Consider the following 17685-nt stretch of genomic DNA (forward strand, 5'->3'; position numbering starts at 1 on the left):
ATAATTAGAATTATAATTCATTATTCACTATAATTCACTATAATTCACTATAATTCACTATAATACTCTACTAACTTCTTCTGAGTTATAGACAATTGCAGTAACACAATCTCCATACAATTCTTGTCATCTCCTGTCTCAACATTTACATTATTAATACTAATAATCTTACTAGCTTTCAACATTCTTCCATAACATAATATAACATATCTTCTAACATCTACATCTCGATTACTAATATAATGTCTTATCTTATCATCAATATTTGATATAAATTCATTAGAAAGTATTATAGTAATTGATTCACATTCTAATAATTTACTTAAACATTCTAATGAAAATATAAGTGATTTACATGGTGATGTATAAATTAATGATTGAAGAATTATTTCAATTATTTCTTGACTATGATATATCCCGGTTAAACATTCATCAAAGATTTCTCCTAAAATTTCTAATGAAGTATCTGCATTACAAAGATTAATTAATATTTTCCATAAACAATTAATATCAATTTTAATTCGATAAATTAATAATTGATGTAAAAGAATTAATCCATTAGAAATATCAGTTAATGAAAGTAATTCAATTTCTGTAAAGAATTCAATTAATGAATCTCTTATATCTTCTTCTTGTTGAGGATTTTGAATTTGTAAATAATCTAAGGCATGAGATATACCTCTTCTACTAATAGTTCTAGTCTTTAAACTTTGACATAACAGTTCAAAATCATGAGGTTCTTCAAGTTGTTGTTTTTCAATATCAATCTTTGATAATTGTAAATTAAACCAATTCAATTCAGAATAATCATAATCTCGAACCTTTTGAGGTGAACCTTTAAAATCTTCATATATATCTATTTGTTTATTCTTAGTAGATATATTTCGAAGTGGATCAACTTTATCAATAAAGGATTGAATTGGATCTTTAGTTTCAAGTCGAACTTGAGCCAAATCATTGGCTAGTTGATCACCTTCTACTTTTGTAACCATGAAAACATTTTCATTTTCATTTTCATTTTCATTTTCATTTTCATTTTCATTTTCATTTTCATTTTCATTTTCATTTTCATTTTCATTTTCATTTTCATTTTCATTTTCATTTTCATTTTCATTTTCATTCACATTCTCATTCTCATTTTCTTCTGATTGTTCTTGAGATAATTCATCCATCTTTTCATCTCCATCAGTATCATGGACTTCTAAGGATTCTGATTTAATACTTATATCTTCACTAGATAATCGATCTTTACTAATCACATGAGTATATTCATCATTAGCTTTCTTAATAGGCCATATCATAGTAAAATCACTAGAAACTTTGACGGGTGAGAATTTATCAAGATTACTCTTTGGGGCAACTTCAGTTAATTCAAATACTGAATCAGGAATTTCTCTAATAAATGGTTTTAAATTATCAATTCCAATAATATATTCAACTTCATCTTTAATATTAGTATCAGTATTAAAAAGATCTAATTCTGAATTAAATAATACTGGATTAATTGTATGAACTTTAATTAATAAATTTGAAAATAATTCATAAGATTCAGTAGATTTTAATATAATTATTAAATCAAGTAAATTAGTTGTAAGTTTCAGATAATAACTATCACTTATAGGAATTTTATCAAGAGCTTTAAATAAAAATTCAAGTAAAAATTTAGTTAATTGAGATTTATATTGAATAATTTGCATCATAAGTTCATCATCTCCTAAAATATTAGTAGTACTAATAATATAAGATAATAATTTTATAATTGATTCATAAATTGGATCAATATCAATAATTCCAAGAATTAAATTAACTAATTTATCATCAACTTTATTAATAATTAATCCACAAATTCTTAAGAAATCTTCACAACTAAAGAATTGAAATACTTTTTTAAATAAATCATCATTTGAAAGTATAAGTGGTTGTAATAATTTAGGTTGACGTAATGAAATTTTTTGTAATAATTGATTAACTTCAGTTGAAAGATCTTCTTCTCCCATAATTGCATACTTTAATAAATTTATACCTTCACTTATAAGATCTAATTGATTAGATGATAAGAATTTTAGAATAGGATCACTTTGTTTATCAAATGAATTTATATTATTGGTAGGAATAATAATAGATTCATTAGAATCTAATATAGGTAATATTGATGGAATTATAGGTTTAACAATTACTGGAGATGGTGGAGATGGTGGAATTGGATTTGAAATTGGATTTGAAATTGGATTTGAAATTGGATTTACCACATGATTCACTATAGGTAAAGGTTTAGAAGGCATTGAATTAGATTTAATTCGATTAACTTCAATTCTTCGAGGTTCAGTACCTCCAGAATTAGCTCTTGAAGATGGACGAGATATTTGCTTTTGCTTTAATTTAAGTTCTTTATTTCTTTCAATAATAGATTCCTTTAATGAAGGTCTTGATCTCTTTATATTAATACTAGGAGTATTAATAATTATAGATGGTTTAGGTTTAGATCTTTCAATAGCTTTAACTATATTTGGTTCAAATTTATGTAATAAACCTTCAGCTTCTTCAGGAAATTTATCCCAATAACACCAAAATAATTCTTTAGCTGACAGTCTAACATTTGGATTAGGATCAGTTAAAAGTTTATTAAGAATTTTATTACAAGTATCTAATCCAGTTATAAATGAATTATTATTAAAAAATCTTATAATTATAATTTGTAACCAAATACTAGCATATGAACGAGGTTGAAAATTTTTATCAATTGAACTAGTATAAATTCTTTGTAATAATCTTGAAGTATAAGTTGCATTAGTAAATATTGCACATATTGCCATATTTGCATTCATTGATGCTATATGTTTTGTACTTGAACTAAGTCTTATAAGACTTGGTAAATATAATTCAATTAATGAATCAAAATTATTTTCTAATATTATAGCTGCTTCTTTAATTAATTGACATCCATGAGCACTTAATGTTGTTCTTAAAGAATTAATAGCTTTACAAATCCCTTCAGAACAATCTTTTAAACATAAGATTATATTTTCAATAGATCCATTATTACCTCGAATAATTGATCGTAATTTAATTATATATTTCTCTCGATTAGACCAATTAAATTCAGTTTCTTTACTAGCAAATATTGGATTCATTTCATGAATTATTGAAAAAAATGATTCTTGATTATCATAATTTATTGGTTTAATGGATGTATCTACTTGATAATTAACTTTACTTAATAATTGATTTAACTTTGGATCTAAATCAGAATCTTGAGATTCTTCCGATTGATGAGAACCATTGAAATCAGTATCATTAACCATTACAGGAGTAGGTGATCTTGTATGAGAAAGTTGAGGAACATTCTGTAATTTAGGACTTTCACTTCTTATCATATTTCGTTTTGGAGGAGGTTGAGAATATGTTGGTTTCTGAATTCGAGGAATATGCTGCAGTGGTTGTGGTTGTGGTTGTGGTTGAGGATTATGAATGACTGTATCTTCTGAAATTCTACTTATAGAATCTCCAATTATATCATCCATAATTGAATCTTTAACATTTTGAGGTACATTCAGAATTTCTAATTCTCGAGCTAAATCAAATTTATATAATTTATTATGTCTCATATTATAATAATCAACTAATAATTCTTTAATACTATGAATAACATCTATTGAATTATTTGTTGCTAAGATTTTAGTTATATGAGGAATAAATTTATCAAGTTTAAAATGAGGATTTAAATTTAAAATTATATGATGTAACCAATTTATTGATTCAATTAAAATTCTTGTATTTCGATGTTTAAATGCTACATCTTTAATTGATGTATCTACTTCAATTGGGGCAGATAACCAATACGCTTCAAGAGCCTTTCTAGCAGATGCAACTGTACTTGATCTTGAATCACCTAATCGATTTATAATTATTGGTAATACAAGAAAACTTTGACTTTTTAAACTTGTACCTGATTTATCTTGCATACTAACTCGTTTAATTAAATGGGATAATGCACTAAAACTATGAGACAGAATTCCTAAATCTGGTATATCTGCTGCAATAGATAATGCTTCAATATATTTAGGTACTTGATTTAAATCTACAACTTCTTTCTTAACATGAGTCTTAAGTTGATTCACTAGATCAAGTTTAGTAGATGCTGGCTCATCTCTTGAAGTCATACATCGAAATAATTCATCAGCAAAATTTAATGATACCAGTGACATTTTTGACAAGGGTAATCTTTTCTAATATACTGTCAGTAAACTTTAATGGTATTATATTATCTAAAGTTTACTTACTGAACTAATTATCCTGAATTATCACTTACAGTGGACTCGGTATTGACACTGTTTATGGCTCACGCGCACAAAATGTTTGTTTACCTATTTGGGTGCAGGTAAAATTCACTTTTTGCAATACTGTGGGGGGCACTAGTGAAGTCAGTAGGAGACTAGTGGATTAGAGTCAGTAATGGAGTGATGAAGTAACTAGACAGTGAAGATAGTATCTTACCCTGTTGATGTGTGTGTTGTGTTCAATAACTATTTCTTCAACAACTTTCATAGTATATTTCTAAGCAACATGGTGTTTCTTACTCACTACTTTTCTCACATTTGGCACAAATCTGAAACAAACTCATCTGTGAGTGCGCGTTAACAGTCATTGTTAGTAGTTAAAAGACAAAAGTATATAACCTGTGCACATTGTAGCAAAAATAATTTCGCAACTTGGCGTTTAGCAGCTTTTACAAGTCCTAATATCAAATATGAATATAACTTTTAACACTTTGATAAAAGATTCAGTTCGTCATTACTTGAACATACTTGGAAGGAGACTGTACCTTCAAGTTGATATTATGGAAGATCGAAGTGCTTTAGCTGAAATGAATGAAAGATACAGAGGTTTAGACGATAATCAAAGACTTAATATTGCCCCAAGACATGGTCAAAATGACGATCAATATCAATTATTATGCTTCTTGATTGCTGATTTCAGAGTAATGAAAAAAAAAAGTACAATAGAGAGATTACAGCGGGATTATATGGAATCTGTTGCATTTTTCGAAGACATAAACTATATTATTGACATTGGAAAAGATTCCATAACAAGTAGTGTGAACGACCTCTACAGGCCCTATCATGAAGGTTTAAATTTTTCTATTGCCCAAGTTCTTACATTATTAAAGAATATTTTTTATTTGTCCATATCTTTTAATTTTAATCAAACCTCCAGAATAGGAAGAAGAGTTGGACAAATAAATAAACCAACTACAACACTATATAATCATTATTCAAAAATTTTTCCAAACACAAAAACACCAATTCAAGATTCCACACCAATTCAAGATTCCTACCTTTCAAGAATTGTAAATAGTTTGAAAATTCGTATTTTCATGTTAACAGATGTCGAGTTTTTGATGCCAATATTTCTGAATCCAATCTACATCGTCAGTGAGAACGACCTCGTTAAAGCTTCAGAAACATTTTACCTCCGTTTACTCCATCAACTCTTTAAAGTTCCTATATTATACGAAGAATCAATAAAAGACAGTGACCTGGGGTGTCGAGTCATACCAGATTGTTACATTCAGTTAGCAGAAGAGAAGGTTACCATCGAATTCAAAAAAATGTAATTACCAGTGTTACAGAACGAATTAATAACATTCCATTTGAATCTCCGTTTAAGATGCACGAAAACGTCATTCTGATATTCAGCCAAATAACATATCAACTGTTATTTGGGCTGTCGCTGACGTGTTTCTTAATTGATCGTGACAACATATTAATGATGGATATTTTTTTGCTGTATGATCCAAAGCCAATGAAATTCGAGTATATGAAACCGGAATTGCGAGTAATTTACTCTTTAGTTCTTATATATACCTGTATACGTTAACCTACGAGAAGCATCTTTCTCATCAAAAGAGGTTCTTTTGAGATTACCTTCAGCTGTTTTAGATGCTAATATCTTATTCTTCATGGCTAATGTCTTATACGAAGTCAGAGTATTCGTATTTTCAGTATCATTGTAATCGTATAACATAACATAACATAACATAACATGATAATACATGAAAAATGATATGAATGAATCGTACTGTAAACCATAAAGCTAATAAGAACAGATATACATACCTAATAGAAGTATCGCGGCATTAAGGATGTGTATATTAGATAGATAGATAAGAGGAAATAGAATAGTGTAACCGTGTTAAATAAACCGACCGCTTAACAGATATGTTCCAATAACGTATCACCTACGGTACTTCAGCCGCCCTTTATCCTTATCTCTGAGTTGCCCACAACATTATTAGATCCTAAATTACTATATATTTACACAAGTCCTCTACTTTTATACTTGCATCTCTTATATAGTTTTATCTCAATATACAAGTATGTTCTGCTTGTAAACTATATAGTACATACATTCATATAATAATTATAAGTTGAGTTAGACAGTTTCTAAGTAGATTAGGGTCACATTCTAAATTTACTCTTAAGTTTCACACCTTATCTTAATTTGCCCGACACAATAAATAATTTCGTAATTAAAACTATACAAATTATGCTTCCAGAAATATTTGTTCAATAGCTTCATAAATATAAGACGCCTCGCCATATACCGAATAACTACCTCTTCTCACGATATCCTCATCCTCATCTTGATCATCATCTCTCAGACTAGATTCCAATATACCTGCAAAACTTAAATCATTAAAAATAATCTTACTTCCATCATATATAATATTGGATTGATCGAGAGAGCCTATCACAAGACCGACTTCATGTAACTTATCCAACGATTCATTTGCTAATTTTTCATTCTTCCCCTTTCTTCTTCTAGATTCTAACATAAAATTCTCGAAGTCCTCTTCAAGGCAATAGAACCCTGAAACATTTGATAAATCTTCAATTTTTAGAAACCCACATTTATATAATGTTGGAATATAAGGAAATCGGTGTGATCTTAAATTATATCTGGCATACTTCCCTGTAGGACCATTGCCAACATGCACATACGCCCGCACTGCACGACAGAAACATTCTATTAGCTTAGAAAGACTAACTCGAAATTCAATGTCTGCAGTATCTCCTTGAACCCGCTTACAATGATTGATGTCGTAAACTCTCAACACCATTGTGTTATTAGCTCCCGTGTGCCGAACTCTGAACATCCTCGAAAAGCCTCCAAATTCTTCTCCTAGTTCTTGTATGTCCTCGAAATCATTGGGATCAAGATCTTCAAATTGACTGAAAGTCGTTAGAAATTTAAAGTTCTTCGAACTGATCTTTAAGTCGTCCCATTTATTGTGGACATAAGCATTGTCCTTTTTATTAAACATTGAAAATTTATCTTTCCATAAATCCTCAACAAGATCATATCTAAATTTCATAATCTTTGTATTCTCTACTTCCGTAATTAGTAGCGATTTCTTATACGTATAAATTCTATCATCTTCGTTTGCAAAACCTTTGATTCTAGTAAGGACAAACGCCGCAATAATTAAAGCAAAATTATAATCTTTTGCATACACATGATGTATTGTACAACTAATGAATCGAATGACTCTGTCATCATACTTGACAGTTTTGGGCTCGACGTTCACATCCAATTCAAAAATAATCATTGAATCAATACTAATGATAAATGCAATGTCAACATTTCCAAATAAGCATGTATAAGTAGTTTCATTTATCATCTTTCGGAAATGGACATTTGACTCATATGGTTCTTCAAACGTCTCAACATCTTCTAAAATGTTACTCAATGGATCAGCAGTATACATAACAGATATCTTCGTATTGGTTGCAAATTCAAAATATGCTTCAACATATTGCAGATAGCTTTTATTACTGCTATCAAACAAATTTCTAATTGTAAATAAATTCAGTTTATTCACATAGCATTGGAACAAACAAGAAAGATTGTGCAAATAAAGTGCATTTGCAGAAAGAAAGAATTCGAACCATGAAGCAATATAGTTTATCCGATCGACACCATTATATGTTCTACCCATATTTAACAAATCAGAAATGGAGATAAACGTATTATTCAATAATGATTTGATAATGTAATTTGAATCAACTTTCTTTATGAGAGGGTAAACTTCAACATATTTCTCATACAAACTTCCACCTGTGAAATCTTCATCTTTACTATCTGGCGTCTCTCTTCTCCGTGGGAAGCATGTAGGATCAATTTCTTCTTTTGTTGATAAAGCGAGATTAAAAGTAAGCGACAACGTAAAAATATTCTTGAATAAGGCATTAAGTTTAGTTGTATAGTCCTTACTGTGGGAACTACTATAATCCTTATAGATTTTCAAAACGATTAATGAATGTGCTCCTTCAGCAATGTGAGCCAAATCATCAGTAAATTGATTAGAGCTAGCATAATCCTCATCAATGTGAAAATATAAGTTTTTATTCTTAAGCACTGTGAAATCACCTAACATAAAGCATAACTTTTGAAACTCTTCTTCATAAGGATGACTTTTGGGACGGGCTTCAGATATATTGTTTTTTTCATCATTACTTAAATTATCATATTCTGTTAACATGTCCTTCAATCTTGTCTCATCTTCCATAATGTTATATTCTAGATCATCTATAAATTTTAAGAAGAACTCAACTGATCGTTCTATTTGATACTGAAAGTATGTCATTTGTATTTAACTGTCTAATTGATTGTAAGGTTTAATCCCTTATTTTCGATATTCAAAATATGCTGCTTTTATGATGTTTGAGAGCTGCAAAAATCTGCGGTTCGGGTGTCCTGCGCGCGAGTATTGATTAGCGTATAACTATAGTACCGCTAAACTTTTACTTTCTACAGTAAGTAAAATTTCGCAATATTCTGTTTAGCAGCTTTTGCAGAAATTCAGTTCGTCACTTTTTGAACATCCTTGGCTCTACGTTCAAGTTTATATTGTGGATTATTAGACAACAAAGAGCAATAATCAATAATCAAAAAGTTAATAGTAATCAAAACAACACAACATTGGGGAGAATCAATCAAAAGTATATGAGATATGTTGATTTTTCAAAGTCGTAATACAATTATGTATCCGGAAATATTTCTTCAATAGCTTCATAAATATAGTACTTCTCATAATTACCTCTTCTCGCGATATCATCATCCTCATCTTGATCCTCATCTCTCAGGCTAGATTCCAATATACCTGCAAAACTTAAATCATTAAAGATAATCCTACTTCCATCATATATAATGTTGGATTTATCAAGAGAGCCTATCACAAGACCGACTTCATGTAACTTATCCAACGATTCATTTGCTAATTTTTCAATCTTCCCCTTTCTTCTTCTAGATTCTAACATAAAATTCTCGAAGTCCTCTTCAAGGCAATAGAACCCTGACACATTTGATAAATCGTCAAATTTTAGAAACCCACATTTATATAATGTTGGAATATAAGGAAATCGGTGTGATCTTAAATTATATCTGGCATACTTCCCTGTAGGACCATTGCCAACATGCACATACGCCCGCACTGCACGACAGAAACATTCTATTAGCTTAGAAAGACTAACTCGAAATTCGATGTCTGCAGTATCTCCTTGAACCCGCTTACAATGATTGATGTCGTAAACTCTCAACACCATTGTGTTATTAGCTCCCGTGTGCCGAACTCTGAACATCCTCGAAAAGCCGCCAAATTCTTCTCCTAGTTCTTGTATGTCTTCGAAATCATTGGGATCAAGATCTTCAAATTGACTGAAAGTCGTTAGAAATTTAAAGTTCTTCGAACTGATCTTTAAGTCGTCCCATTTATTGTGGACATAAGCATTGTCCTTTTTATTAAACATTGAAAATTTATCTTTCCATAATTCCTCAACAAGATCATACCTAAATTTGTTAATATCATTATTCTCTGTCTCTGTCATTAGTAGTGATTTCTTATACGTATAAATTCTATCATCTTCGTTTGCAAAACCTTTGATTCTAGTAAGGACAAACGCCGCAATAATTAAAGCAAAATTATAATCTTTTGCATACACATGATGTATTGTACAACTAATGAATCGAATGACTCTGTCCTCAGACTTGACAGTTTTGGGTTCGATGTTCACATCCAATTCGAAAATAATCATTGAATCAATACTAATGATAAATGCAATGTCAACATTTCCAAATAAGCATGTATAAGTAGTTTCATTTATCATCTTTCGGCAATGGACATTTGACTCATATGGGTCTTCAAACGTCTCAACATCTTCTAAAATGTTACTCAATGAATCAGCTGTATACATAACAGATATATTCGTATTGGTTGCAAACTCAAAATATGCATCAACATATTGCATATACCTTTTATTACTGCTATCAACTAAATTTTTAAATATAGTTAAATCCAGTTTCCTATCATAACATTGGAACAAACAAGAGATGGTTCTAAAATAAAGTCCATGTATAGCACCAATGAATCCGGACCATGAAGTAAAACGGTTTATTTGAAAAAATGTATTATATGATATACGCATATTGAACAAATCAGAAATGGAGATAAAAGTATTATTCAATAATGATTTGATAATGTAATTTGAATCAACTTTTTTTATGAGAGGGTAAACTTCGGCATATTTCTCATACAAACTTCCACCTGTGAAATCTTCGTCTTTACTATCTGGCGTCTCTCTTCTCCGTGGGAAGCTCGTAGGATCAATTTCCTGTTTTGTTGATAAACCGAGATTAAAAGTAACCGACATGTTGAAAATATTTTGTAATAAAGCATCAACTTTACTTTTATAATCTTCATTGTAGGAATTGACATAATGTATATTGATTTTCGATGCGATACATCTATATGCTTTATGAACAAGGTTAAGTAAATCTTCAGTAAACTGATTAGAGCTAGCATAATCCTCATCAATGTGAAAATATAAGTTTTTATTCTTAAGCACTGTGAAATCACCTAACATAAAGCATAACTTTTGAAACTCTTCTTCATAAGGATGACTTTTGGGACGGGCTTCAGATATATTGTTTTTTTCATCTTTGCTTAAATTTTCATATTCAGTTAGCATGTCCTTTAATCTTGTCTCATCTTGCATAATGTTATAGTCTAGAATTGAATCATCTATAAATTTGAAGAAGAACTCAACTGACCGTTCTATTTGATACTGAAAGTATGTCATTTTATTTAATTTTATTTAACTGTCCAAGTAATTGTAAAGTTTAATCCCTTATTTTCGATATTCAAAATATGCTGCTTTTATGATGTTTGAGGGCTGCAAAAATCTGCGGTTCGACTATTGGCGCATTAGAATCCGGCTAGGAAAATAAGAAATCAACATCACATTCATTCAAAGGTTCAATAGTCACCCATCTCGATACTACATTCCGTTTTCAATTACTGATTATTACTACATAGATTCAAACCTCCACCATTACTGAGTATCAATTACTACTTTCACTGAGACTCAATTTTATTACTAACTATTACTACGTAGATACAAACCATAACCCCACTACTACAGCACCAGTAACTAATCCTAACCCTCTAATGAAATTAGCCGTCATTGGAGTTATTTGTTGAGATGACTCAACATCTTCATATCCAAAATCAATTTGATATGATTCATCTGATTTATTATGTTCTTGATTAAATTGAACTAATTTACCTCTTTCATCATGATTTGTAATATATAAGATATCTTCTTCACCTTCATCTTCAACCACCACATTTTGAACATTACCAAAGAAATCAGTTAATAATACTTCACTGGCATTTCTATTAAATAAATCATATCTAATACCTGGATTTGAATGAACATTTTCATAAGTATATTCATTAAATAATTTATCCATAGTTTGTTTAGAATCTTTATCAATTTTTTCAAGAAATTCTAATGTATAATAAGTAAATCTATCAATAACTGCTACTCCAATATCCATATCTGAATGATGAGAATATGAACTTTCATCAAGTTTTGATGATCCAACTGCTAAAATATTAGGTGAATATAATCTTTCATACATTGTATTAGCTTGACATGTATCAATCATAAAAAAGATTTCATTATATCTTTTCTTTTCATACATTTGTTCAAATGCATCTGCTATATCATAAGCTCCAATTTCTTCTGCATCTTGAAATTTAAGAAATTCATTACCTCCATGACCAGTTAAATATATAAAGATATTAGAATTTTCATCAGTTAATAATCTTTTAGATCTTGGATGATCTGGATCCCATCTATCAGTTAATAATCGAATGAAATTTTCAACCGTAACTTCATAACCTCGATAATCAACTTCAACTTCATCTCCATAAACATCAATAGCTTGATTATTATTATTAAATACAGTACCTGGAAAGGCATTTCGAGGATTACAAGCTATATCATCAGATAACATAAGTATAATTTGAGAATCAGGAATCCCCAATCTTTTAACTGTTCTATAAAGTGAAAGTACATTGGCCATATGTCTGTAATTAAACCAAAATCGTGATGTTGATACTAATACTGCCCAATTATTAGTATGTTTGGATTTACTAATAATATGATCTGCCTCTTCGGTATTAACCACATTTATATCTCCTCTAACAAATACAGTAAGAATACTAAATATAGTTACTAGAACTATATTCAATTGTATCTTCATCCTTATAGATATTAATCAACTTTTACTTAGTAATTAAGGTCTGATTATAAATATGGTAAGGTGTTAAAATAAATATTTCGTCAAAGTGCACGACAATAATTTTAGTTCTCTTATACAATATAATATTTATAAAAAGTTTATGATTTGTTAACATTTATTAACATATATTAACATATATTAACTCTACAATTACGTAATCATTACAAGGTAACGACTTGTATTTTATTGAACATATAAAAGGTATCTTATTAAAACTTTTTTTTAGTTAGGAAATTATAAATTTACATAACAGCTCTAAAGCAAAGCGACAATGGCTAATGGAAGAGCAAGAGCCCAAGCAAGAGCGAAAGAGGTAGCAGCAGCTGCACCTTCATAAACTGGAACTTCTGGAGTGGTACCATTACCAGCATAAAGAGTAGAATAGATGTTAAGAGTAACATAAGAGGTAATATCACCTGAAGTAAAAGTAGAAACAACTGGAACAACAGTAACAACTGGAGCACTAGAAGTTTCAACGGCTACAGATGGAACACCAGAAGAAATCTTGGTAGCAACAACAACTGGAGCTTCGGAACTGGTTGGAATAGCAACTTCAGAACTAGATGGAACAGCAGCTTCAGAAGTTGGAGTTTCTTCACCAGATAATGGACAATAAGTGGTGTAGATAGTGTTAACATCAGTAATAACGACATAACCAGTAACAACAGGCTTTTTAGTACATACATGATCGGAACAACTAGTTATAGTGACAACAGTTGTAGAAATATCGCTGTAAGTGACAGTGGAAACAGAAGAGTTACCATAGAAAGAAGAAGAGGCAACAACGGATGGAGCAGCAGAAGAGGATGGAGAAGGACATTGTTCATCGTTTAAGAGGTTCTTAGCTTGAACAACGAGATTATCACCATTAGCATCAACATTTAACCAAGCTCCAGAAGCATCCCAGATGGAGATACCTGCAAAAGTAGAATCACATTGAATTTGAGCAATAGCAGCTTGAACATCAGCAATATTTTGTTGTTGAGCTTCAATACCAACAAATAATTTCAAGTTTGGATTACCTGAGGTTGGGGCATATGAATTCCAAGTGTCGAAGTTAAAGTTAGAACCAACGGCACAGTTGTTGTTGTAGAATTGAATGAAAGCGAAGTCAAAATCAGCAGAAGATAAAGCATCACCAACATATTGATCTGGGAAAGGACATTGAGGAGAAGCAGATAAGTAATAAGTTTTAGAATCATCAGAAGCATATAAAGTTCTTAAAGATTGAGCTAAAGCAGTGTAACCGGTGGAAGAACCTTGTTCGATATCGAAATCGAAACCATCAACAATAGCATCACCGAAAGGTCTTTCTGGATCAGAACCAGCACCAAATTTATTCCATAAAGTGGTGGCGAAATCTTGAGCTTGTTGGTCAGAAGTAAAACCATAAGTACCATATTGACCACCTAAAGATAATAAGACGGTTTTACCTTCACTTTGACAAGTTTGAATATCTTCACCAATTTGAGCACAATTTAATAATCCACTTTCAAAAGTATTACCACATTGATTAGCAAAGTTAACATTTAATGGATCTGGGAAATCATTAAGAAATGATAAAATAACTACATCAAGATCAGTTTCAGCACAGTAAGTACTTAATCTTTCTTGACCACCAGCACCATTTTGACCCCAATAAGCAGCAACATTATTAGAAGCATTAATATCAAGGGCAGCATAAGCTTGGGAAATTAAAAGAACAGAAGAAATGAGTGTTTTAATTGGTAACATTTTATTTTATTTTATTTTATATTTTACTTTTGTTTGAATTAATCAATAATATAACGAATGACTATAGTTGGTAAGAACTAAATGAATGACTAATTAAGGAATGAATGAATGGATTAAAACAAACAGATAATAATATATCAGTAAAGAGTAATAATTAAAGAGAAATTTTATTACAGTAATTACAATTAGACTAGAAGGGGATTTACATTCTATATATTATTTTATTTAATGAAGTAGGGTACCATACTTCAAAAATTAAATTAAAGTTAAACCAGGAAAATTTTCGCAGCAGTCGCCTCTCCCAAACAAGGCACTTTTTCGTCGTTTTTTTTTTTTTTTGCCTCGTATTCTTTTTCTTTTTCGCGTTGAACAATGACTGCACTTGGCACGAATTTTACGGTACATTGGTACCGAGAGTCGGATTTATATCGGAAGACCGCTCTCAGCTGTAAAAGTTATTAGTGCATATGATCCAGGCGCACATTTTGGACTAAATACTATTAAGCCTCAGCAATACTTACAATTGCATACTAGAACTGTTTACTATTTTATTACTTACTCTACTATACTATACTGTACTCTACCCAAGTAGGAAAGTTTACATGCACTGACTAAGCTGTGCCGTACATATGTTCATGTTAATGGTTAAAAGCTCGTACGAATTGCCAAGATAAATCATGGTTACTGTTCCATGCTCGCTATCAATATTAGGCAACGTTCACGAAGAGAATTTTTACCGAGCATCAATATTTTGCTTCTAGTGCTTTGTGCGACTGTTGATTTGTTTATGATTTGCTGTTTGAGAAACTTTATAGTTTTGTGAACACCAACAAACTAAACCTAAAATAGGCGCGCATTCAACTTGAGCCAAGAGAGACGTAGAATACTGTCTCCACTTCCTTGTTAATTAAATTTAAAAGGGGCCATGACGGTGCTTGTCACGTTGCTTCTAACTTTTCAGTTTAATTTATACAGTAATAACTCATACGATTTTTATGATTTTCATTTAATGCTATTAATTTTCTCTAACTAACTATTTATATGCTCGCTTCGTTTGTTTATTTACCCCAGCAGCTAAGTAAACTGGATTATCATTTGAATAATTAGGTTTATCTTGCTGATCAAATATCTTCTCTACCACGTTATTAGTCTTTTTACTTGGACCAATTAACATTTGTAATTCCCATCTAACCCATAATGATTGTGAAGAATATTTTAATGCAAATGTTAAACCAGCAGCTCGACTTCGACTCAATTTTTTTAATTCTTCTGCAAGGGTTTCATATAGTTGAGGAGTTTCCTTATAATCATATTTAACTCGATATGAAAGTTTCTTAAGTAGGAATTCATATTGTTTATTACTTAAAGGTCCATTACCTTCAGAAAAGAATTTATATGTTCCTCTATCAAGACTTCTAAACAGTATATTAGCTTTAGTTAATACACTCTCTAAATTCTCATTTGTTTCAATAATTGCTTTAGTAGACATTCTAGGACATTTATATCCCAGATAACGCAAAAATGAGGCCGCAGTAAATTTATTTAAACTTAATTCAAATAAAACCTTACCCTCAGTATGTATTCTCTTAATTAACATAAAATCTTCAAATGTGAATGGTAATCCCCATATATCATATTCTAATCTCAACCACTTTAATTGACTATTACGAAATACTTCATTTACAACAACATTCTGTTTATACTGTTCAACATCATGACTTTCAACCGCAAGAAATCCATCAAATGAATTAAATGTTATAATTAATTCTTCTTTAAGATTTTGAATACTAGTTAATCGTTCATGAGTATCCCTTGCAATCTGTTGTCTCTCAATCTCTTTTTTAACTAATTCTTTTTCTCGTTCGAGTTCTTCTTCTGTATCCAAAATTTCCTTTTCTTTAACAAGTTCAGGATAAGTCTTTTCATTAATATCATAATCAGGTGGTAAAGAAAATAAAGTAGGAACTGATTGAATTCCTGTACCTCTTGTTCCTGCAATATCTATTATATAACAAAATTCTTTAGAATGATGATGTCTAAGACCTCTACCAATCATTTGAACTAATAAAGATCGAGATTTAGTAGGTCGAGCTAAAAATAAACTATCAATATTAGGTATATCAGTACCTTCAGTAAACACTTGAACATTACATAATACATCAATTTTCCCATCTTTAAAATCTTGAATAATATAACTTCTTTCTGTTTTAATAGTATCTCCTGTAACATATTGTGCATTTATACCTTGACGTTGTAAAACATCACATAAAGTTTTACAATGATTTATATCAACACAAAATATTATAGTACTTTTAAATCCAAATTTTTCTCGTAATTGAAGATATGATAATACAAGAATAAGATTATTATCACTAGTATTCATTACTTCTGATAAACTATTAACTTCATAATCATTTAATTTAGTTTTAACTTTATGCAAATCTATATCCATTTTAACACTTAAAAATTTAACATCAACCAATTCTTTATTACTTACCATTTCCATTAAATTTCTTTCAAAAACTATCTTATCAAATGTAAAACCCAAATTTTTCCCATCATTTCTTTCCATTGTTGCAGTAAATCCTAATACATAAATATCCAGTTGAGGTGTATCAGCTCCAAAATATTTTAATATTTTAATCCATGAATTTGCAGCTGCATGATGACATTCATCAAGTATAATTGTTTTAAATTGGGATGGATCATACATATTAAGTCGAGTCATTCTTACTAATGTTGGTACAGATCCAACAATTACATCTGCATCATTTGAAGGTTTCAGTGATCTCATATCAATATCTACTTTTAAATTAGGATTTATTGATCTTATAGTATCAGCTGCTTGTTTAACTAATTCTTCTCGATGAGCTAGTACAAGAGTTTTATTTCCTCTATTAGGTGATGAAGGTTTAAGTAAAGGAATTATATGAGAAAATACTACAGTTTTACCTCCACCTGTCGCAAGTACAACAGCTGGACGTCGATTTCCTTCATCAATAGCAGTTTGAACGCATTTAATGGCTTCCAATTGATAATCTCTTAATTGAATAGTTCCATGCCTCACTATACTACTAGATAATTGTCGACTACTTAACTTTAAACTTCCAAAACTCTTACACAACATCCTTCCTTCCTTACCTCATTGAAATGATGATCTCAACATCCAACAGTAATATAAACACAGAAGAAGAACCGTTTTTGATGTTCGATATATTTTGTCCCCTGTGCCATCAGCCGCACGCAGCCCGCGCACACCGCATAATCTTGCTGCGAATTTTTTAACTGACTGTTAATGGATTT

General features: G+C 30.3%; 7 protein-coding genes across 7 annotated transcripts; 1 reads left to right on the forward strand and 6 right to left on the reverse strand. All coding sequences in view use genetic code 12, as the record gives it.

Moving 5' to 3' along the window:
• Positions 1 to 9: 9 nt before the first annotated feature.
• Positions 10 to 4387, reverse strand: RJT21DRAFT_106052 (uncharacterized protein). Its single transcript, XM_064879816.1, has 3 exons — positions 3474 to 4387; positions 1260 to 3344; positions 10 to 1127 (listed from the first exon to the last, which is right to left on the reverse strand). Exons 1-3 carry the CDS (start codon positions 4203 to 4205, stop codon positions 48 to 50), a joined length of 3897 nt encoding a protein of 1298 aa, XP_064738688.1. The 5' UTR covers positions 4206 to 4387; the 3' UTR covers positions 10 to 47.
• A 98-nt stretch (positions 4388 to 4485) lies between these two features.
• Positions 4486 to 5731, forward strand: RJT21DRAFT_35205 (uncharacterized protein). The gene has a single exon (XM_064884262.1). The coding sequence runs from the start codon at positions 4748 to 4750 to the stop codon at positions 5612 to 5614; it is 867 nt and encodes a 288-aa protein (XP_064738689.1). The 5' UTR covers positions 4486 to 4747; the 3' UTR covers positions 5615 to 5731.
• Positions 5732 to 6526: 795 nt separating this feature from the next.
• Positions 6527 to 7616, reverse strand: RJT21DRAFT_120491 (uncharacterized protein). Its single transcript, XM_064881743.1, has one exon. It carries the CDS (start codon positions 7607 to 7609, stop codon positions 6545 to 6547), a length of 1065 nt encoding a protein of 354 aa, XP_064738690.1. The 5' UTR covers positions 7610 to 7616; the 3' UTR covers positions 6527 to 6544.
• A 1476-nt stretch (positions 7617 to 9092) lies between these two features.
• On the reverse strand, positions 9093 to 10094 carry RJT21DRAFT_120495 (uncharacterized protein; the record flags this gene model as incomplete). The annotated part of the gene is made up of 1 exon (XM_064881744.1): positions 9093 to 10094. A coding segment is annotated over one exon (1002 nt), but the record flags the coding sequence as incomplete, so codon positions are not given.
• Positions 10095 to 11239: 1145 nt separating this feature from the next.
• On the reverse strand, positions 11240 to 12660 carry GPI8 (GPI-anchor transamidase). Its single transcript, XM_064881745.1, has one exon. It carries the CDS (start codon positions 12607 to 12609, stop codon positions 11446 to 11448), a length of 1164 nt encoding a protein of 387 aa, XP_064738692.1. The 5' UTR covers positions 12610 to 12660; the 3' UTR covers positions 11240 to 11445.
• Positions 12661 to 12809: 149 nt separating this feature from the next.
• Positions 12810 to 14554, reverse strand: CHT2 (GPI-linked chitinase CHT2). The gene has a single exon (XM_064881746.1). It carries the CDS (start codon positions 14380 to 14382, stop codon positions 12904 to 12906), a length of 1479 nt encoding a protein of 492 aa, XP_064738693.1. The 5' UTR covers positions 14383 to 14554; the 3' UTR covers positions 12810 to 12903.
• Positions 14555 to 15369: 815 nt separating this feature from the next.
• Positions 15370 to 17638, reverse strand: RJT21DRAFT_106062 (DEAD/DEAH box helicase). The gene has a single exon (XM_064879817.1). The coding sequence runs from the start codon at positions 17507 to 17509 to the stop codon at positions 15416 to 15418; it is 2094 nt and encodes a 697-aa protein (XP_064738694.1). The 5' UTR covers positions 17510 to 17638; the 3' UTR covers positions 15370 to 15415.
• Positions 17639 to 17685: the final 47 nt, after the last annotated feature.

The sequence above is a fragment of the Scheffersomyces amazonensis genome (assembly GCF_036850825.1).
Source record: "Scheffersomyces amazonensis strain UFMG-HMD-26.3 chromosome Unknown RJT21scaffold_3, whole genome shotgun sequence".
In the NCBI taxonomy this organism is placed as follows: domain Eukaryota; kingdom Fungi; phylum Ascomycota; class Pichiomycetes; order Serinales; family Debaryomycetaceae; genus Scheffersomyces; species Scheffersomyces amazonensis.